Source organism: Girardinichthys multiradiatus, chromosome 6 (genome assembly GCF_021462225.1).
Source record: "Girardinichthys multiradiatus isolate DD_20200921_A chromosome 6, DD_fGirMul_XY1, whole genome shotgun sequence".
In the NCBI taxonomy this organism is placed as follows: domain Eukaryota; kingdom Metazoa; phylum Chordata; class Actinopteri; order Cyprinodontiformes; family Goodeidae; genus Girardinichthys; species Girardinichthys multiradiatus.
The window spans coordinates 3,409,547-3,432,351 of record NC_061799.1 but is presented as its reverse complement, the minus strand read 5'-3'; the positions used below and the strand labels follow the sequence as shown (position 1 = coordinate 3,432,351).

Sequence of the window (22,805 nt, the reverse complement as noted above, 5' to 3'; positions counted from 1 at the left end):
ATAAACAATACAAAAGTTTTAAAAACCCTAACAGTCCCCCCTTTTTATCACAAATAAGTCATGAGTAAATACATGTAAAAGAAAACACTCTGTGTGAGCACAAACCCACAGGACGGAAAGCAGATTATATTGTGGGAAACACTCACACGGTCCCTCCGCCCCTAGGCGACCACCAATCATGGCAGAGTAAAACAATATAATAAAACAAAGAAAACAAAATGTAATAAAAGTAAAAAGAATTAAAACAAGCCTTGTTCATATCATCATTGCACTTTTTCTCATTTCACTTAAACAGCAACTTCTTTTGATTTTCTGCTATAAGGTCATTTTATGAAGTACAATTATGAATACACTCAGGCATTGAAGATATATTCATTTACAACATGTCATCATAGTCATCTGCTTTTGGGTTCAGTGATGTGTCAACTTGAATCAATGCTGCATACGCAACTGTGACTGATTGAGTTACTATCCTTTTTACCATGCATTTGCAACATGGGATAACACATATTGACAAGGTGCACAGGATGATCAGGAATGCTGCTATGGCAAATAAGAAAATCTTAACCCGATCCATTCACCCCCCTCGGAGCATCCAGTCTAGCCAAGAGGAGCTGGGAATTGGGTGGTCGTGTGTCATGACGTTTTGCAGGTTACGCAGGTTATTCAGCGCCCCTGTTATATTTGAAAAATGTATATTATCTGGGATATATGTGCAACAGGTGTTATTCAACAAAACGCTGATGCTGTTAGAATATCCAAAGCAATGCGATTCTGAATTATCATGGCTCGCATAGTGCTCATTTCTGTGTTTTGGCCCTCTTCTACTATTATGGAGTTATTCAAAAACAGCCCTCGGTAGCTTAAAGTTTCCACTCGCAGCATTAGTTTGCCAACACCTAGCCAAGGAAGGAGAGATAATGTCACTTTCTCATCTTTTGGCCAAAGCTTAAATTCATCCGGGACATTAGTTCCCCAGATAGGGTCTTGTGGTTTCATTTCCATGTCTCTCTTTAGCCTTTTGGAGAGGGTGGGTATCATCTTTACCTTACTGAGTATTATAGTGTGATCAAATGTGAAAACTGGGGCACATACACCATACCAGCTGGGTGGAAGTACATAATAAGCATCATTACCACATAACCATGCCACCCCTTCTATCCAGTATGTGCCGTTTCCGGGATTATTCCGGTAAGTATAGAAGTAGTTACATTTCGTAGTATTCCCTTCAAAATGAGTATGATTCCCTGTAATTTTATGTCTTATGCAGTGTCGATGGTTTCCGGGGTCTGTTACATGTGCTTTGAATGGTTCTGATTGCCCTGTAATGTTGAGAGGTTGCCATTGTTTTCTGTCGCAAGTGCAGTTTTCTGGGTCACAACTATAATTTAATCTCTGGTTACTGAAAGATTGGTTTGGCATAAGCAAGAACTTTTTATTTGTATATCCTATCAGGCCCATTGATATGGCGCAACTTGTCTCGGTGAGATTCATAGCTTTGACATATATAGTGGGGCCTTGGGAATGAATGCACGGGCATTATGGAACACACATAACAATCAGTTTTATTTTGAGTTTTAGCTGTGTCATACACATAACGATACCAGTAATCTTGCAGAAATGGGTGTCCTCCTCCTTCCTTTAGGGGTCTGAGATGAGAGCCGTCCGGTGTCCATCTCTTCTCGTGTGATGTTGCATCCTGTGGATCCTGCCTTAAACAGAAAAAGAATCCTGCTACCAGAATTAGGCTCAGGCTTATCAGTCCTGTCCACACGTTACAAAAAGCCATGAGATGTTGGGCCATATGGGTTTCCAACCCCTTTGTACCCCCTTTGGAGTTATTCTCATCCATAATTTAACCAGGGATAGGCATTCGGGACATGGCCTCCCTGTTTCTTCCATTGTTTTCCTTAATCTATTTTTTATTGTTCCATTTGTTCGTTCAACCAGCCCAGCAGATTGTGGGTGGTAAGAACAATGTTTTTTTAACTGAAACCCTAATGCTTTAGAGCACAGTTCTATTACATTATTTAGAAAATGAGTCCCATTATCTGATCTTATGATTTGTGGGATACCATATGTAGGGAAGAAATGTGTCACTAAACTCTTTGCCACCGTGAGCACATCACAGTGTTTTGCAAGGTATATCTCAACCCACTTTGAAAATGCATCTATGACCATTAAACAATATTTCTTTCCCCCTGACCATGATAACTCTATGAAATCCATGTGTATCGTATAAAAGGGATGAATAGCTGCTGGGAACTGGCCTCTTTTGGGTCTCATGTTCCCCTGTAGATTATGTTTGCAGCAGATAATACATGATCTACAAAGGTTTTTTGCATAGTCAGACAAATTTATGGTATGGAAATGTAGATTTACTAAGTGTATCATTCCCCCCTTTGACACATGGGAAATTCCGTGTGTCGCATGGGCCGCCGTCTTGTATAAATTCTTTGGTAATATTGGCTTATTTTCCAAATGATAAATGTCATCTTTCTTTATGGCCCCTCTATTCAGCCAAGATTTAACTTCTGCAGCTGGTGCAGATTGTTGTGAATCTTTCAGCACATCTGTATCTATAAATAGCAGATCTGACCTTTTCACAGTGAGGGGAAGCCTCGAAGCTATTTTAGCAGAAATATCAGCAAAGGTGTTCCCCTTTGTTTCCATGGTTTCATTAGATTGATGCGCTTTACATTTACAAAGCGCTATCTTTGCAGGTAGCTGGATAGCTAACAGCATTCGTTTTAACAGATTAAAATGTGTCAATTCTGTTCCAGCTGATGTTTTAAACCCTCTATTTTCCCATATTTTGGCAAAATGGTGAACAGAACTGAATACATATTAGCTGTCTGTATAGATGGTTAGGATTTTTCCTTCATATAATTCACAAGCTCTGATAACGGCATACAGCTCTGCAGTCTGTGCTGAGCATGTATGGGGCAGGGCCTGTGATTCTATCATTTTAGTTTCAGTGGTTACTGCATAACCAACTCTGTTTTTTCCATATTCATCTTTTGATGCTGATCCATCTACAAAGATTATTTGTGAGTTTTTCAGAGGGATCTGAGAGATATCTTGCCTAGGTTTTGTGTCTTCCTCAACCTTTGTTTTGCAAGAATGTGGTTTCCCATCTTCTGCTGTTGGAATTAACGTGCTAGGGTTCAGTGGACCACATCTTTGCAGAGTTATATTTGGTTGTAAGAGTAACAATGAGGTCAACGTAATATGCCTTGCATGAGTCAAGAAAGGAAGTGAGGTTTGTAGCAATACAAGTGACACTGAATGAAGAACTTTCAGTGTGAGCGGGTGGCACAGCACAATTTCAGCTGTCTGTTTCACAGCCTCTGCTGCTGCGGTGCAGCTCTGCAATCAATTTGGAAATCCGGATGCCACAGAGTCCAGTTTTTTAGAATAAAATGCTAAAGGTCTGTTTTTGGAGCCAAATGGTTGGGTAAATACAGCTTTCATATAACCCTTACATGCATCTACACAAAGTGTGAAAGGCTGGATATAATCCGGCAGAGCTAAGGTGACTGTTGTTTGAAGCAGATTTTTTAGCTCTTTAAATGCTGCTTCTCCTTCCTTAGTCCATATGATTTTATCTTTTAATGTCATGTCTTTGCCATAGATCATAGATTGTAAAGGTTGTACAATGGCTGCATAGTCTGGTAGCCATTCTCTGCAAAAGTTACATAGTCCCAGAAAGAACATCATTTGTTGTTTAGTTTGTGGTTTTGGGGCTTCCTGTATGGCTGTTTTTCTGCTGTTTAGTAGGGAACGGCCATGTTGTAATAACATATGTCCCAAATAAATCACTTTCTTCTTGCAAAACTGCAGTTTATTCCTAGAGGCTTTCTGCCCCATCTGGTAGAGATGTTTCAGAACTGTTATGGTAGCTTCCTCACAGTGTTGTCGAGTGTCTGAAGCTATAAGAATATCATCTACATACAACAGGACTTGACTATGTTCAGGCACCTCACAGGTGCTCATAGAGTATCTTAAGACTTGTGTGTAAGTGTATTTTTTCCCTTTAAACTGAAAACCAAGTAAATGCTGTGACTCTTCATGCAGTGGTACTGTAAAGAAAGCATTGCTAAGATCTACCACTGAGAAATATTTTTTATCTGGAGTTAATGAATGCAGTAATGTATGTGGATTTGGGAAGTCTGGAATCGCATGTCACACTATTTTATTTATCGGTCTAAGATCCTGGACCATCCTCCACTTTCCTGTGCTGGCTTTCTGCATTGGAAAGATAGGTGTGTTGCATGTAGCATCAGGTGCTTCCCTTAATATTCCTGATTTCAGCATGTCCTGTATTACTGGCTTAATACCCTCTTCAGCTTCTGGCTTCAAGGGGTACTAGCGAACTACTGGCCGTTCTTCAGATATTAATTTAACCTTATATGGTGGAAACCCCTTTATAAGCCCTACATCAGTCGATGATTGGGACCACAGTTCAGGTGGGACAGCAGCTAGGGCAGGGTGCCTGTTGCTCTCTTTGCTTTCAGCTAGGCCCTGTATTTGTCACTTTGCCTCATCCAAATGTATCTTTGGATGGACTTTGACTATCCACCCTAGAGTGAGTTTCCAGATTCCTGTGTTAGGATCTACTTTCCAGTCAGAGCTTGTTAATGCCTCATATCTCCCTCTTTCAGCACGCTGTATAAAGTTTTCTAATTCTTTCCACTGACCCCCACGGGTTTAGTTAATGACAGATGAAGTATACTGCCTTTAAACTGTTGGAACTGTTTTCCTGACAGTATGATTGAGGCGGAGGATTTCCCTGTTTTGGGGTCAACATACAGGTGCTATATGGTAACAGTCTGATTATTTTCTCTGTGAAAAACAGTGTCATATTGATAATCTGGCCCTGCAGTATTTTTATATCTCATGGTCACATGGAGCTCAGTATCTGGCATGTACTGTGCCCCCTGGGAGGTTTGTTTTTCTCTAGTTCTCCTCAGCAGTTCTTGAGCTGTTGGTGTGGGGCCTTGATCGAGGGACCAGTAATAATGCGGCTGTGAGAGTTCATTTAGGACTAGGGCCCCTTCTTCCAGTACAGCTTTCATACCTGTTTCTGTTGATACTATATTTATATGCAACGTTTGCATAAGATCTCTTCCCAACAGGTTTACTGGGCATTTTTGACTTATCAGAACGGGAGCTTGACAAGTAAGTTTTGTCTCAGGTTCTGTTATTGTTACTGGTGCACTTAGGTAATGTACCTCTGATGTGCCAGCTGCTGATCTAACATGCACTGCGGTGTTAGAATATTTTACTCCGGGTGGAGGTTTAGTTAGCACAGTTCTACATGCCCCTGTATCACACAAACAGCTATATCCTTTGCCATTTATTATTATGTTTTTATATGGCAAATCTTGCATCCTACTTAGTACTATAAGTTCCAATGCTGCTTGTATGTCAACTTCCTCCATTTCACTATTGTTTCTCTCTGCTAGTGGGGGAGGAGGTGGGGGCTGTGGCTGTAATTGTCAATTCTGGGTAGAGTTGGGGTTATACACCCGCTTTTCATTACATTCTCTTGCAAAATGTCCTGGCTCATTGCAAATCCAGCAGTTGTCATCTCTTGCGCCAGGGTTTTGTAAAATTGTCCTACATTCTCTAGCATAATGCCCTATTTTTCCACACCTCAGACACGCATTACTCTGTGTGTGGGTGTGTCGTGGCCCCCCTCCTCCTCTTCCTCTGTGACCTCTGAATCCTCCCCGTCCCCTCCGCCTGCTGTTTGTCCCTGAGCGATGCAATGCTATTAAACTGTCTTGCATTCCAAACGTATCTGTCTTCCTAATTTGCTGTGTTTTATGAGCATGCTGCGCATATTCCAAAGCTTGTGTAACAGTTTCTGTGTTTTGATTAACCCAATGTTTGTCTATACAGGTCCTTCTCAAAATATTAGCATATTGTGATAAAGTTCATTCTTTTCCATAATGTCATGATGAAAATTTATCATTCATATATTTTAGATTCATTGCACACTAACTGAAATATTTCAGGTCTTTTATTGTCTTAATACGGATGATTTTGGCATACAGCTAATGAAAACCCAAAATTCCTATCTCACAAAATTAGCATATCATTAAAAGGGTCTCTAAACGAGCCATGAACCTAATCATCTGAATCAACGAGTTAACTCTGAACACCTGCAAAAGATTCCTGAGGCCTTTAAAACTCCCAGCCTGGTTCATCACTCAAAACCCCAATCATGGGTAAGACTGCCGACCTGACTGCTGTCCAGAAGGCCACTATTGACACCCTCAAGCAAGAGGGTAAGACACAGAAAGAAATTTCTGAACGAATAGGCTGTTCCCAGAGTGCTGTATCAAGGCACCTCAGTGGGAAGTCTGTGGGAAGGAAAAAGTGTGGCAGAAAACGCTGCACAACGAGAAGAGGTGACCGGACCCTGAGGAAGATTGTGGAGAAGGGCCGATTCCAGACCTTGGGGGACCTGCGGAAGCAGTGGACTGATTCTGGAGTAGAAACATCCAGAGCCACCGTGCACAGGCGTGTGCAGGAAATGGGCTACAGGTGCCGCATTCCCCAGGTCAAGCCACTTTTGAACCAGAAACAGCGGCAGAAGCGCCTGACCTGGGCAACAAAGAAGCAGCACTGGACTGTTGCTCAGTGGTCCAAAGTACTTTTTTCGGATGAAAGCAAATTCTGCATGTCATTCGGAAATCAAGGTGCCAGAGTCTGGAGGAAGACTGGGGAGAAGGAAATGCCAAAGTGCCAGAAATCCAGTGTCAAGTACCCACAGTCAGTGATGATCTGGGGGGCCGTGTCAGCTGCTGGTGTTGGTCCACTGTGTTTTATCAAGGGCAGGGTCAATGCAGCTAGCTATCAGGAGATTTTGGAGCACTTCATGCTTCCATCTGCTGAAAAGCTTTATGGAGATAAAGATTTCATTTTTCAGCACGACCTGGCACCTGCTCACAGTGCCAAAACCACTGGTAAATGGTTTACTGACCATGGTATCACTGTGCTCAATTGGCCTGCCAACTCTCCTGACCTGAACCCCATAGAGAATCTGTGGGATATTGTGAAGAGAACGTTGAGAGACTCAAGACCCAACACTCTGGATGAGCTAAAGGCTGCTATCGAAGCATCCTGGGCCTCCATAAGACCTCAGCAGTGCCACAGGCTGATTGCCTCCATGCCACGCGGCATTGAAGCAGTCATTTCTGCAAAAGGATTCCCGACCAAGTATTGAGTGCATGACTGTACATGATTATTTGAAGGTTGACGTTTTTTGTATTAAAAACACTTTTCTTTTATTGGTCGGATGAAATATGCTAATTTTGTGAGATAGGAATTTTGGGTTTTCATGAGCTGTATGCCAAAATCATCCGTATTAAGACAATAAAAGACCTGAAATATTTCAGTTAGTGTGCAATGAATCTAAAATATATGAATGTTAAATTTTCATCATGACATTATGGAAAAGAATGAACTTTATCACAATATGCTAATATTTTGAGAAGGACCTGTATACCGTCTGAGTTCAATTTTAAGGCCTTGCAAAAAGGCTCTCTTCAACTGTTGCTGATAGGCTCCTGCCGCTGCTTCGTCATATGGTAAAGCAGAGTTTGCTCTAAAAACACGTCTCATCCTATCCAAAAAATCTTGTGGGTCTTCTTCATCCTTCTGTTTGCATTGTGAGATTTTACCATAATCTGCTGTCTGTATATAAACTCCTCGAATTATTTCAAAGAGTAAACGTAAAGCATCCCTTAAATCTAGTGAATCATGTACTAATGTGTCACCATTGTCATCGCATCCAGTGAAACCTCCTGCTACTCTGCACCAGCAATGACCAAACAGCTGGGTAAAACACTGGAGCATCTCTCTGCCATTAAGATGAAAGCTTCCTCTGAGTTCTGTAATAGCTGCCAGAAACTTCTCTACTCCTTCCTGTATCGGTGGGATACCTTTTAAAGCAGCAGTTCTGTCTTCCTGTGTCCATGGTCTATATACCAGAATAGTTGGCGGCTGTCGATGATTAGCGTCACCTACGTTTGGATTTGCAACCTCAACCAGAGGAAATGTTTCTCCCTCTAAATTTATTCCAGATGGATGAAATTTCTGTTCGTGAGCCATTAAGGCTTCGCCTGGGTATATGGTTGGAGTAGTTTTCTTATATTTACTTCTAGTTCGCACTCCTGTGTCCCACCAGGAATTAGAAGACCAGGACTCACTAGAAGAGCTTTGTTCTTCTGTTTTAAAAAGATTGCTTAATTTTTCTTGCTTACTTATAGGAGTTTTAGGAACTGCTACAGCTCCTTCTATCTCTCCTCCAATTTGCTGTGCTGCAGCCGCCTGTCCTGCAGCTGTCTGCACGGCAGGGGGCTGCGCTCCTCGCTGTCTGGATGCAACCACTGTTTCCTCATGTGGGCGCACCAAGACCGCAGCTGTCAGCTTCTCCTTCTTATCTCGCCTCTGAATGTTTCTTAATTTACTTTGTTCCAGCCATTTGTCTGAGAGTTTATACTCGACCTTTCTCTGTTCCTTTTTAGTTGGTTTCTTGGTTTTCATTATTTTTAATTTTAAATCCCCTTGTAATTTTAAGATATCGTTAATATTTAGTTTACCCAAGAAACCATGTTTTTTATTCCATCTATGACAGATCATACCTGCTCCTTCCACATAATTCTCCATAAATTTTACATCTCCCTCCAAATTATTTTTCTGTTTACTTTGCTTCTTCCCCATTTATGTTCTATGTTAGTTTAATTGTAGTATGAATGTCCCAGATAAAAGGTCACTGGCATGAAACTTATGGAGAAGACATTGACACGGCCTCCTACTGCGACTAGTCCGCAGCGGTGTTAATTTTCTGGAATAAAATCCGACCTTAATCTCCAAAGTCACCAGTACGTAGTTTTAATCTGGGCAAAAGAAAACACAGGACTAGCAGAATCCTACTATGATTCTATTAAAATGCTCAGTCCTCCATACACACACAACAACACTCACACTGTTAGTATTTTAACCTATTTATGTCCCTTCAGCATTATGTATGGTCGACCTAGTTTAGTTTATGAGCTCCCTTATTATTCAACATTTCATTTCATTTTTTTACGGCGAAATGTTACCAACCAAATTATCCAGTTCAATTTACGGCGGAACCACCTAGTCGTTTTTAATCTCCTTACGGCGAGATAACTATCTAAATTTATCGCTATTTCTTTGCGGTGAAATAAAACCTGCCCAATGCAGTGTCCTTATAGCGACACACTACCAAACGACTTTTAAGTACTTTTCTTCTTTTATTTCTATAGCGCTTACTCTTATCTCATGTACTGTATTTTAAAGCTATCTCACCTCGGAGTTGACTTCTAGGTGACTCTGGGAGGTCCGACAAAGTGGCATCGAGCAAGACGATAACCCACCAGCCAGATGCGAATGTCACACACCGGGACTTTCAGCCACCAGGCCTAGGTGTGGCTGTACGGCAGCGCTTAACTCGACGTCAGGCTGTTCCCGGAGATCCGCCAGTCACTGCAAAGAAAAATAAGATCAGTTTAGTTCTTATAATATCCGGTTTCGAAGGACCAAGTTATGTTAGGTATTATTTAGTCAACTTAGAGGTAAGGGACGACACAGAGTCAGTTTTCACTTGCGACAAGGGTAGCTGTGCAGTACAGACTACAAAGTATTAGCATCCCTGTCTCTTTATTTATATATGCTGTCAGAAAGGTTAGGGTTCATGTGTCTTGATTTTTAGCAGAGAGAAAGGAGTGAGGATTCGGTGCCAGTCCCTAGATGTTGCTGATAAAAGCATAACTCACCCTTCTCTCTTATCTCTTTTTCTATGGCATGTGGGGGAAGAAAGCACATGAGTGATAAACAATACAAAAGTTTTAAAAACCCTAACACTTACTTACTTACTTTGTTCATGGAGCTTGATAGCTTCTTTCCAGAAGTGGTAAATCCAGGCAGAGTTCCACACGAAAAGACAAGGTCAGGTTCTGGTAATCCTGCAAGGTAACAAATACAAATTACTAAGAGTCAAGGCAGGGAACAAGACTAGGTAATGTGGCTTGAGCTGTATCACTAAGGGACAACACTCTGGCAGTGAGTTGCTGGCAGGCTCCTCCTAATATACTCCTCAGCAGGTAATCAAGGGAATGATGAACACCTGTCACCTCTCCTCCAGGTTCCACGCCATCTAGGGGCTAAGCACAGTAACAGCACCAAAACAAACAAACAAAGCACAGATCTTGACACATGTATTGCTTGTCGAAAGTTTTCAGCAACTTATCAAAGGACTCCATTTCCACAGTGTAAAATGGCATAATTTCCTAGCAATTTCCCATGTATGGGGAGTGTGAATGATTGGACGACGTCCATTGTTGTTTGTCTTTACGTTGGGTGCGTGGGTGCGAGTGTTTTTATGTGTACGCATGAGGGTGGGAATGTGTGATTGTGACAGTGTGCACCTGTTTTTTGTGTCAGGTTGGGTCTTGGACTGCCCCCTCTCCTGGATCAGTTTAGGCCCCCCATCAAATGTGGGGCCTATTTCCTCCCTGCCAAACTACCTGCAGGTGGTTGGTGTCTCTACCCACCAGTGTACTTGTGGTTCTCGGTGTGTGGGGCTGGGTGCTTTGGTGTGTGCTGGCTCACTCCTTGTGGCTGCTTGTCAGGGCCTGGACCCCTGGGGTCTGTTGGGCCTATGCTTGGGGAGTGATATGTCCCAGGGTCTCGGGTCTCTGCGTCCATGGCTAGATCTGCCTGTAGTTGGCTGCCGGCGGAGCCTGCGGGCTCGTCGCTGCAGCTCCCTGGGGCTTCTCCACTGTGGCTGCTGGGTGGTTCCCCTGGGACTCTCCCCTGCTCTTCTCTGGAGGGTTGCGGTTGTCCCAGCGATGGTTCTCCTGGGGTTTCTGTGCTGTGGGGGTTCTTTGGATGTCTGTGGCTCGGATCTCCTCCTTATCTGTCCTGGGTCCAGGGGGGCAGGTCTGTGGCTCCTCACCCTCACCATTGTATATTTGTATGGAGAAACCTTGTATACACAAATGCGCTCACACTCAGACCCACAGGTGTTTAGATTCAGGTGTTAACAGATACACAAATGTACTATATTGAGCCGCATTTACCACTAAATACAAATTGCATTGATAAGTACCGTGCACGTTTTGGTAAAAAAGCTGTTAATATGAATGTTTCTGCAGTTGTTGTTATGATTCTGGCACGTCTGCTCTACCCTGTCTCCCTGGCTGCGATCAGCAGATTAGATGCACCTGGTGGCTTCAGCAGTGTAGTGCAATCTGTGGAATGCCAAGTACCTGTGTCTTCCCTGATATATACTGACTCTGACAAACAGACGGTGCCAGATTTTTGAAAGCCATTTGTGTGAGTAGATATCCAGCGTTCCTTCCTGTCTTATTGTTCTTGACCTTGCCTTGCCTTTCGCATTTTTGCCTCTCTGCCTGCTCCCTGTCGGACTATTTGGATTTTGGTTTTGACCTTGTTTCCTGCATCTGGTTTATGCCTCTGCCTGCCCCTTGCCTGATGCCTCTTGTTCCGATCGTTGACCCTGTTTCTGTCCTTGGATTATTGAGCCAGCCTAGCCCTCGGATTACTCAGCCTGGAGTCACTTCTTACCTGTGCTGTGGAGATCACCGCCTGCCGCCCACTTAGGTTTCCCCTCTGGGTTTCAAGTTCCACTCAAGACAAAAGCAGTGATTCCTGGAAGCTGTGAGGAGTGTTACCTGTGTGACGTTTTCCTGTGGCTGAGTAAATCTTTTAAACTTTCAGTACTGTCTGGCTGAATCTTGGGTCCGCCTTTTTCTGATTCATAGCAGGTGTAGAAGCAAGCAGGGTGTTGTCTTCTATTCTCATCATCCTTCTTTCTTTCCTCCATTCTTTTCCCCTTCTCTATCCTTTTCCTTTTTGCCTCCCTTTCTCTCTTTCGTGCTTCTTATTTTTTTCCTTTTCATTTATGTCTCTGTGTCTGTAACAATTGAAATAATCCGAAAGCAGTTTCTAATAAAGTTTCTTTTATTAATATCAAGCAGAGCTTTAAAGCGTTAGCTGTAATGCTCCACTTTTGAAAGTATATCTGATGGGCTTTTTCTTGGCAATCAGACAACAATAATGAACGCTACTCTGCCGGACAGGACACGGTTAAAAAAAGAAAAAAGAACATGTAAATGCGCATGCAAGTTTGTCGTAAATCCTTTGCTGGCACTATTCGTCTACATAAACGACACACCGTTTTAGTTACATCCTGTGGTTTAACTCTTTCATCCGGTTTAAAGCCAAAGTAATCCCAAATAGGCGATCTTGTATTTTTTTGGCAACTAGTTCCTCCGTTTTTGGACATTTGTGTTCTAAAATGGCACACAAAAAGGTCCAAACGTCACCTGCATGAACATATTGGCCATTGTCACTTGTTGGACTGATGAATATCAGCTGGAATAATATTACATATTGCCCAAATTTTATTTGCACACCATATGTGCCTGAAGAATTATCCTACAAGTTAAGCTTATGAAAAGGTCCACCAGTAAACCTTCACATGGAAGGTGCTTACACGAGAAATGTGTAGTTCTCCTTGTCCATGTTAACCTTTATAAACACACATGTTCTGTGGGTGCTTTTTCCCCTAGCACTGTATCAGCAGTCCTGTGAGGAATATAAGCATCAAGGGAAGAGCTCGGGCAGCTTCTGGATTGATCCTGATGGTAGTGGCTCTATATCCCCCTTTAGAATACACTGTGACATGACAGGTGAGTTGTTTAGGCTAGAATGATAAAGGTTAATACTTTTGATTCTTTCATATCATTTTTTCAGCAAAAGGTTAGCTATGCACCATTTAAGAAAGAGCGTACTATTTCTTTTCACTGCACATGTACACTCACCGGCCACTTTATTAGGTTCACCTGTCCAACTGCTCATTAACGCAAATTTCTAATCCGCCAATCACATGGCAGCAACTCAGTGCATTTAGGTATGTAGACATGGTCAAGATGATCTGCTGAAGTTCCATTCAGAATGGGGAAGAAAGGTGATTTAAATGACTATGAACGTGGCATGGTTGTTGTTACCAGACGGTCTGGTCTGAGTATTTCAGAAACTGCTGATCCACTGGGATATTCACGCACTACCATCTCTTACAGAGAATGGTCCGAAAAAGAGAAAATATCCAGTAGGCTGCAGTTCTGCGCGCACAAATGCCTTGTTGATGCCAGAGGTCAGAGGAGAATGGCCAGAGGGGTTCGAGCTGATAGAAAGGCAACAGTAACTCAAATAACCACTCGTTACAACCAAGGCATGCAGAAGAGCATCTCTGAACGCACAACACGTTGAACCTTGAGGCAGATGGGCTACAGCAGCAGAAGACCACACCGGGTGCCTCAGGAAACTGAGGCTACAATTCGCACAGGCTTTACCAAAATTGGACAATAGAAGATTGGAAAAACGTTGCCTGGCCTGATGAGTCTCGATTTCTGCTGTGACATTCGGATGGTAGGGTCAGAATTTCGCATCAACAACATGAAAGCATGGATTCATCTTGCCTTGTATCAACGGTTCTGGCTGCTGGTGGCGGTGTAATGGTGTGGGGGACACACTTTGGCACACTTTGGACCCCTTAGTACCAATTGAGCATCGTGTCAACGCCATATATGAGTATTGTTGCTGACCATGTCCATCCTTTTATGACCACAGTGTACCCATCTTCTGATGGTTACTACCAGCATGATAACGAGCTATGTCGTAAAGCACAAATCATCTCAGACTGGTTTCTTGAACATGACAATGAGTTCACTGTTCTCAAATGGCCTCCATAGTCACCAGATCTCAATTCAATAGAGCACCTTTGGGTGGTGGAACGTGAGATTCGCATCATGGATGTGCTGCCGACAGATCTGCAGAATTTGTGTGATGCTATCATGTCAATATGGACCAAACTCTCTGAGGAATGACCTTGTTGAATCTATGCCACGAAGGATTTGTTAGGACTTGAGCAACGGAGGAACCCAGAATGCAGACTAGCAGGCAGCATGATGGTAAGTGATAAGGATTTAATGACTAAAAAACACAAACTCACTCTCAGAAGAGGCAGGAACAAAACAATAAATGGGCTGGCAAGACAGACATGGCATGACCCGAAAATCCAGACATGAGCAAGATCTGAAAATGTTTCCGCGAGGAATAAACAGAACAGGTGTGTATAAATGGAGAGTGAACGAGGTGAAGCAAGACAGATTAACTAGGTGCAGGTGAACCGAATAAAGATAATTGACAGACAGAACAAAACGTGGCTGGAGCAAAACAGACTCTTGAATACAAACAAACAGAAACTAGAACAACATGAAACTAAAGCATGACCAGATCCAAAAACCAAACTTGACAAAACATGAACAAGACTAAAACATGACCAGAAAAATAAACAGAAACATGATTCAAAACTTCAACTGTGTATATATAAAGAAAAAACCCGAAACCAAAAACCAAACAACCCCTAATTATAACAGGATTAGGGCGGTCCTGAAGGCAAAAGGGGGTCCAACCCGGTACTAGCAAGGTGAACCTAATAAAGTGGCCGGTGAGTGTATGTTGTTTGTCTTCATCTAATGTGTTGCTTTGCTTTGAAAAAATTCCTTGGGGCTAATATGTTTCTTACAGCTGTCATGTCATCGGTTTGTTTTCTTGATGAATTGTGATGCACAGACATAGATGTAATTGACATTTTGTATGTAATCTTTTAGAATCAATGGTTTGGACCACTATAAGGAACAATCTATCTCCTCAGATGTCAGTCTCTGCAGTAGACAAGGATGGAAAAACAGCACTTCAGATTACCTACAATGTCACTGAAGAACAGGTATACAATGGCCAATAAGATTTAAATTAACCTATAAGCTTAGCTTACTTTAAAGCTTCTTACTATCCAGTATGTTATGGATATGGAGGTGTTGAATAAATTGGGACACCTGCCAACATGCCATGTTGTGGCTATCCAAGCAAGTTCATCTTGAAAGCTTGAAAGATATAAAAAAAATTTGAAATGGGCTGTACGTACAGGAAACCCTTCAAACTCTCCAGCAGTCTATGGGCGGGAGGCAGGGTAGACCCTGGACAGGTCGCCAGTCCATTGCAGTGCAACAAAGACACACACACAGGACTTACAACCATGCACACACTCAGTCACACCTAAGGGCAATGTAAACCAATTAACCTAACAGTCATGTTTTTGGGCTGTGAGATGAAGCCGGAGTACCTGGAGAGAACTCGTGCATGCACGGGGAGAACATGCAAACTCCATGCAGAAAGACCCCCGGCCATGAGTCGACCTTTCCAGGACCTTCTTGCTGCAAGGCAACAGTGCTACCAACTGTGCCACCCTGCAGCCCAAAAAACCCTTGTTTTTTATTTTGTGAAACAAGGTGAAATAACTGTTCTGAAACTGAAAATAAATAATTTTCCTTACCAGACATAATTTGAACATAACATTAGACATCCATATGTGAACATTTCTTAAGAAAGAACTATTTAATGGAGGTGGTAACTTGTCCCACATGTTGTTATGAAATTATAATAAAAATAATAGTTCTAAGTTTTTATTGTTTACATAATCAACCTCTGCTTGATGTTGTGTTACAGATTTTGTCAATTACCAACAGAGCAGAAAGGTGTGAACAGTATGTAGCCTATACCTGCCGAATGTCTCGTCTGCTCAACAGTCCAGGTGAATTATTCATCATCACGTTTACCCTCACATGAGGCTGTCTATCATTGTTTTATGAACTCTTCTTGTGTTTTTCATTGCTGCTCAATCACCTACTTACTTTTGGTTTAAAAGAAATGTACAATTAAATTATATGTAACTCATATGTTCTTGATATTGTGAGTAACACAGATCGGCTTAAAATCCTCCTCAGAGAGATTTGTTGGTGCAGTTGCATGCTTTCTAACAGTGTATCCCTATGCTTCTTTATGAGACTCTGTATTCTCTTAAGGACTTTGTTACTGTTAATCTTGTAACCATGGAGAACAGACTGCCACCCACCTAAAACAAAACAATGTAGTTATCTTTTATTCAGCAAATTCAAAGGTGGCACAGGTTAAAAGATACTTCCAGTAATCTGAATGCTAAGACTGCCAAGTAGAAAGGTAAAAGGTTTAATGAGAGACTCATAAGCAAGATACCTTCATAAACTTTGTTGGTTTGACTCCTAGATGGCTCTCCATTTACCTGGTGGGTGGGAAGAGACAGTAAGAGACATTTCTACTGGGGGGGCTCAGGACCTGGAATACAGAAGTGCGCCTGTGGTATTGAAAACAACTGTACTGATCCTAAACACTACTGTAACTGTGATGCTGACCTCCGAACCTGGTGAGTAGAGAAACAAACCAACTTCATGTATGTGCTATATTTGTTGTTCATTTACTGTTTGTTCTGTTCTGTTCTGGGGTTATTCTAGCGTTTCTAAATCACACAATCAAATATTTTGTTTACTCCCAATTTTTAAATGTCTCTTTTAAAAACAAATTTATGTTTTTTCTATTTTCTAATGTCCCAGATAAACATGGTTGTTTATTGGATGCTAAAATTGCTAGCAACTGTCAGATACCAAACCACTATAAGATTTGAGACAGCTCCCTGAGCTAAACTCTATATGAAACGGCTACTGTGTTTTATACATGGTAAACTATACAAACAAAACAAATAAGGACACTCCTGACTTCAAGGAGATCATCAGGACAGGGATGAACAGGAAAGGACAGACTCACTTCTGTCCAGTTTCCCACTGCTGGCCCCCACCTGCTCCTTCCATGGACTGTGATTATGGAATCATGGAGACAACGACTTGTCCAGAACGACTTGGCCTCCTTGAAGGATATGCAGGAACACTGCTGGGGAGCTGCTATGGTAAAGTGATTAGCAAAAGCTGCATTGCCTGAGTCTTGCAACGGATGGTTATTAATGTTCAGTTGGACTTTCATGTTGAGCCTCGATGGGAAATTCCCTTGTCCTTGTCCAGTGCTGTTGGTGCAGTTGCCTGCCTTGGTTATCTGTACAGGGTGAACAGTGTGCCATCTAGTTATAGGTACTCTTTTTCTGCATCCATTCCGCCTCTTGACCCCCTTTCATACCCCTTCTCTTCAGATATTCCTGTTACCAGGAAGGTATGATTGTTCAGTGCCATCCCAGGTTGCTATTTTGGACCTACTGCCCTGTACGTTTTGCACACATTGCCTGAGATGCTGCACTTGCTTACATTCCTAATTTAGCAGATAGTGGTGCATGCTGGCAGTAATGTGACAGTAAAGTGGCAGTTGAAAGCAGATGATAGAAACTTTGTAAATAAACTTTTTTTATTAAAAACTGCAGAAGTCCATGTTTATCAGCTGTCTTTTAATGCTTAAATCAATTCCATTCAATTCAGTTTATTTATATAGCACCAATTCACAACACGTCGTCTCAAGGCACTTAACAAAGTCCAATTAATCCTAACCATTGAACAGTGCAGTCAGAGTTAGTTATTTATTCATATTGGATAAAAAGTTTTTCTGTCTAAGGAAACCCAGCAGATTGCTTCCAGTCAGTGACTTGCAGCATTCACTCCTCCCGGATGAGCATGTAGAGACAGTGGACAGTCATTGGTGTTGCCTTTCCATCAATCCCTCATACTGAGCATGCATGTAGCGACAGTGGAGAGGAAAAACTCCCTTTTAACAGGAAGAAACCTCCAGCAGAACCAGGCTCAGTGTGAGCGGCCATCTACCACGACCGACTAGGGATTAGAGAGAACAGAGCAGAAACACAAAGAGAACAAAGAAGCACTGATCCAGGAGTACGTTCTATGGGAAGGAAAAGTAAATGTGAATGGATGTAGCTCCTGTAGTCGTTTCACCTAGAAAGAAAGAACAGATAAACTCCGAGCCAGTTTTCAAGGTTAGAGTCTGAAAGAGAGCACATAAAGTTAGTTACAGTAAAGCTCAGTCAATCGCCATGTCTAGGAGAGAGAAAGGGTTAAACACTAAAAGACAGGGCCATGTGGATCATCGGTAGAGGGTGAGCATTAAGTTGTTGCCAGCAGAAGCTCGGACGATTCCCCTCTCCAGAAAGGTCTCAGAGGTAGACACAGAGCCAGGCCAGGTGTAGCTAAGAGAGGAGAAAGAGAAGCTAAAATGCTAACATTAGCATTGGCTATCACTAGCATGAAGGCTGATATTAATTTAACCCATCTACCATGCAAAAAGCAATGTATAAGCTAAAATGAGCTAAAATGCTAATGCTTACTACAGCGTATATTCAGAAGTCTATGAAATTGCTGTTTAAAATTATTCACTCTTCAGCATTCACACAATAATAAAAATAATAATAAACTAGGAAATTTCTGAAGAAATTTAGACGGGGCCTGCCTCTTGTTGCGTGCTTTTCGGACCAGAGCCAACGGTTGGGGGCTGAGGTACGGAACCAAAGCAACAGAACTGTGTGCATCTTGATTGAGGGTAGAAGGTTAAGATGTCTATCTAGACCTGTTCTTGTTTCACCAGTAATCATGCGTCCTTGCATTGCTTTGGCAGTCGCCAATAAATAAAGAGTCCAGTTTAGAGATGTGTAGTAATAGGTGCCACAAGACAATGGCCTGGGAGTCAGGCCACTCACTGTTCTCTCTTCATTGCTATGGCAGGCCCCAACTAAGGAATGTTGAGACTTTTATTTTGTAAATATCAGTGAGTTTATTTTGAAAAGATAAAGTAGATCCATTTCCATCACAGAGTCCCAGCAATAGTGTTAAGACCAATGCTGCAATTACCGCTGTGTCAAATATGATGACTAGGTGACCTATGTCTAGGTGTTGTTTTGAAAGTCCAGTATAGTTGTCCTTTTAGGTCTGGCGTACTTCCACTAGATATAAAGAACCTGCTTGCTATTCTCAAATCATTGTGTATGCTATTATCAGCTTAAAAAATCAATACAAACTATGGAACACTGATGCTTTTATTTTGAAAGTTTCAGTAAGCCTTATTTCAAAGGACCAGCATAGTCCCATTTCCAACACTGGGTGAACTCCCAACAGTAGTGTAATGCCCAGTCCCGCAATGATATATAGTTTAAAATGTAAAGACTTTTATTTTGTAGAGCATGTTTTGTCTTATTTTGAAAGTCCAGCAAGGTTGTCCTTTCAGGTCTGGGTTAGTTCAATTAGTTGTTGTAAAATCATTGTCTATGCTATTATCAGCTTAAAAAATCATTAGTTAATTTGGAAGGTTGAGGCTTTTATTTTGAAAATGTCAGTAAGCCTTATTTTAAAGGGCTGACCTGGTCCTATTTCCTACATTAATGTGAAGCCCAGTGCTGCAATTTTCTATAGTTTAAAATGTAAAGGCTTTTATTTTGTACAGCCTGTTTTGTCTTATTTTGAAAATCTAGCAGGGTTGTCCTTTCAAGTCTGGGTTATTTCAATTAATCATATAGAACCTGCTTGCTTGCATCTGAAATCATTGTTTATGCTATTATCAGCTTTAAAAAATCATTTGTAAATATGGAAGGTTGATGTTCAGTGTGAAAAAAAGGCTTTTATTTTGTAGAGTATGTGTAGGTCTTATTTTGAAAGTCTAGTGCTGTTGTCAGCTATGACTGACTCATTGTGATCACTTATGGAAGCTTCTGGCCTGAGTTCAGCCTCAGAGCCACTCTCTGTCAGAAGTTACTTAAATTCACTGGCAGCTGTGTTCTGTTGCTATGGTAATTAATGAGCGCCCAACAGCGCAGCACCACACTTGGTGTCTCATCATGGCCTGGCTTTATAACATTGTGGCACATGCTCTCGAACTACTGCCCATAACTCGGAAACGGTAAGGGCTATCGACATCCTTCTTGGACCGTTTTTCTCAGAATGGACAGGGGAACGAGAATATTAACATTTATTTCTTGAAAATATAATATTAAAGGCACAACACTAGGTGAAAAAAGGGAAAAATGGAGAAAAACAGTAAAATGCCTGAACATGCTCTCAAACAACATCTAATAACTCGGAAACTATAAGGGCTATCGACTTGATTCATGCACTGTCTGAATCAGCAGGCCTTGCTGAACAATCATGAAGCTTCTCAAGTTTCTACAAAAATCTGTCTGAGAGGTGTGACCCTGTGAAAAAGTGGATCCAAACATTGTTTGGACCGTAGGTATCAGCAGGGATCGTTGAACAATCCTGGAGATTTTCGTGTGTCTACATAAATCCGTGTAGGAGATATGACAATGTAGAAAAGTGGATAATTTAAAAACTTTTCAATTTTAAGAGATTTTGGGAAGGACGGATTTGGTACCCCCAGTGGGCCCACCACCTGCAGGGGGAACCGTGAGGGACCGGTGCAAAGAGGATTGGGTGGCGGACGAAGGTGGCGGACGAAGGTGGAGACCTCAGCGGCCCGATCCCCGGATGCTTAGGCTGGCTCTAGGGACGTGGAATGTCACCTCGCTGGGGGGGAAGGAGCCTGAGCTTGTGCGGGAGGTCGAGAGATATCGACTAGAAATAGTCGGGCTCGCCTCCACGCACAGCGTGGGCTCTGGAACCCATCTCCTTGAGAGGGGTTGGACTCTCTTCTACTCTGGAGTGGCCCACGGGGAGAGGCGGCGGGCTGGTGTGGGTTTGCTTGTTGCCCCCCAGCTCAACCGTCTCGTGTTGGGGTTTACCCCAGTGGATGAGAGGGTCATATCCCTGCGCCTTCGGGTTGGGGAGAGGTCTCTGACTATCATTTCAGCCTACGGGCCGAGTGGTAGTGCAGAGTACCCGGCCTTCTTGGCGTCCCTGTCGGGGGTGCTGGATAGTGCCCCTCCCGGGGACTCCATTATTCTGCTGGGGGACTTCAACGCCCACGTGGGGAACGACAGTGACACCTGGAGAGGCGTGATTGGGAGGAATGGCCTCCCCGATCTGAATCCGAGTGGTGTTTTGTTATTGGACTTCTGTGCTAGTCACGGATTGTCCATAACGAACACCATGTTCAAACATAAGGGTGTCCATCAGTGCACTTGGCACCAGGACACCCTAGGCAGGAGGTTGATGATCGACTTTGTTGTCGTATCATCAGACCTTCCGCCGCATATTTTGGACACTCGGGTGAAGAGAGGGGCTGAGCTGTCCACTGATCATCACCTGGTGGTGAGTTGGATCCGCTGGAGGAGGAGAAAGCCAGACAGACTTGGCAGGCCCAAGCGCATAGTGAGGGTCTGCTGGGAACGCCTGGCGGAGCCCTCGGCCAGGGATGTATTCAACTCCCACCTCCGGGAGAGCTTCGACCAGATCCCGGGGGATGTTGGAGACATAGAGTCCGAGTGGACCATGTTCTCCGCATCTATTGTCGATGCTGCTGCCCATAGCTGCGGCCGTAAGGTCTGCGGTGCCTGTCGTGGCGGCAATCCCAGAACCCGGTGGTGGACACCGGCAGTAAGGGATGCTGTTAAGCTGAAGAAGGAGTCCTATCGGCTGTGGTTGGCTTGTGGGACTCCTGAGGCGGCTGACGGGTACCGTGAGGCCAAGCGTGCTGCGGCCCGGGCTGTGGCAGAGGCAAAAACTCGGGCCTGGGAAGAGTTCGGTGAGGCCATGGAGACTACCGGTTGGCCTCGAAGCGATTCTGGCAAACCGTCCGGCACCTCAGGAGGGGGAAGCAGTGCTTTGCCAACACTGTTCATAGTGGGGGCGGGAGACTGCTGACCTCGACTGAGGACATTATCGGGCGGTGGAAGGAGTACTTCGAGGATCTCCTCAATCCTGCCATCACGCATTCCGTGGTGGAAACAGAGGCTGGGGACTCGGGGTTGGACTCTTTCATCACCCAGGCTGAAGTCACCGAGGTGGTTAAAAAGCCTCGCGGTGGCAAGGCTTCGGGGGTGGATGAGATCCGCCCTGAGTACCTCAAGTCTCTGGATGTTGTAGGGCTGTCATGGTTGACACGCCTCTTCAACATTGCGTGGCGGTCGGGGACAGTGCCTCTGGACTGGCAGACTGTGGTGGTGGTCCCCCTTTATAAGAAGGGGGACCGGAGGGTGTGTTCCAACTACAGGGGGATCACACTCCTCAGCCTCCCTGGTAAGGCCTACGCCAGGGTATTGGAGAGGAGAGTCCGACCGATAGTCGAACCTCGGCTTCAGGAGGAGCAGTGTGGTTTTCGTCCCAGCCATGGAACACTGGACCAGCTCTATACCCTCTACAGGGTGCTCGAGGGCTCGTGGGAGTTTGCCCAACCGGTTCACATGAGTTTTGTGGACCTGGAGAAGGCATTCGACTGTGTCCCTCGTGATGCCCTGTGGGGGGTGCTCCAGGAGTATGGAATCGGGGGCCCTTTATTAGGGGCCATCCGGTCCCTGTACGAGCGGAGCAGGAGTTTGGTCCGCATTGCCGGCACTAAGTCGGACCTGTTCCCAGTGCATGTTGGACTCCGGCAGGGCTGCCCTTTGTCGCCGGTCCTGTTCATAACTTTTATGGACAGGATTTCTAGACGCAGCCAAGGGCCGGAGGGGGTCTGGTTTGGGGACCAGTGGATTTCGTCTCTTCTTTTTGCGGATGACGTGGTCCTGCTGGCCCCCTCTAGCCAAGACCTACAGCATGCGCTGTGGCGGTTCGCAGCCGAGTGTGAAGCGGCTGGGATGAGGATCAGCTCCTCCAAGTCCGAGGCCATGGTACTCGACCGGAAAAGGGTGGCTTGTCCTCTTCAGGTTGGAGGGGAGTTCCTGCCTCAAGTGGAGGAGTTTAAGTATCTCGGGGTCTTGTTCACGAGTGAGGGAAGAATGGAGCGGGAGATCGACAGACGGATCGGTGCGG

General features: G+C 43.7%; 1 protein-coding gene across 1 annotated transcript in view; it reads left to right on the top strand.

The window, feature by feature from the left end:
* The window catches only part of LOC124870104 (contactin-associated protein-like 2), a 139,185-nt gene that overhangs the window by 76,794 nt on the left and 39,586 nt on the right, over positions 1–22,805 (top strand). The window contains exons 12-15 of the mRNA XM_047368598.1: positions 12,636–12,755; positions 14,739–14,854; positions 15,634–15,718; positions 16,210–16,366. Of these exons, the coding sequence (XP_047224554.1) occupies positions 12,636–12,755; positions 14,739–14,854; positions 15,634–15,718; positions 16,210–16,366 (478 nt within the window). The remainder of the gene's footprint in view (positions 1–12,635; positions 12,756–14,738; positions 14,855–15,633; positions 15,719–16,209; positions 16,367–22,805) is intronic.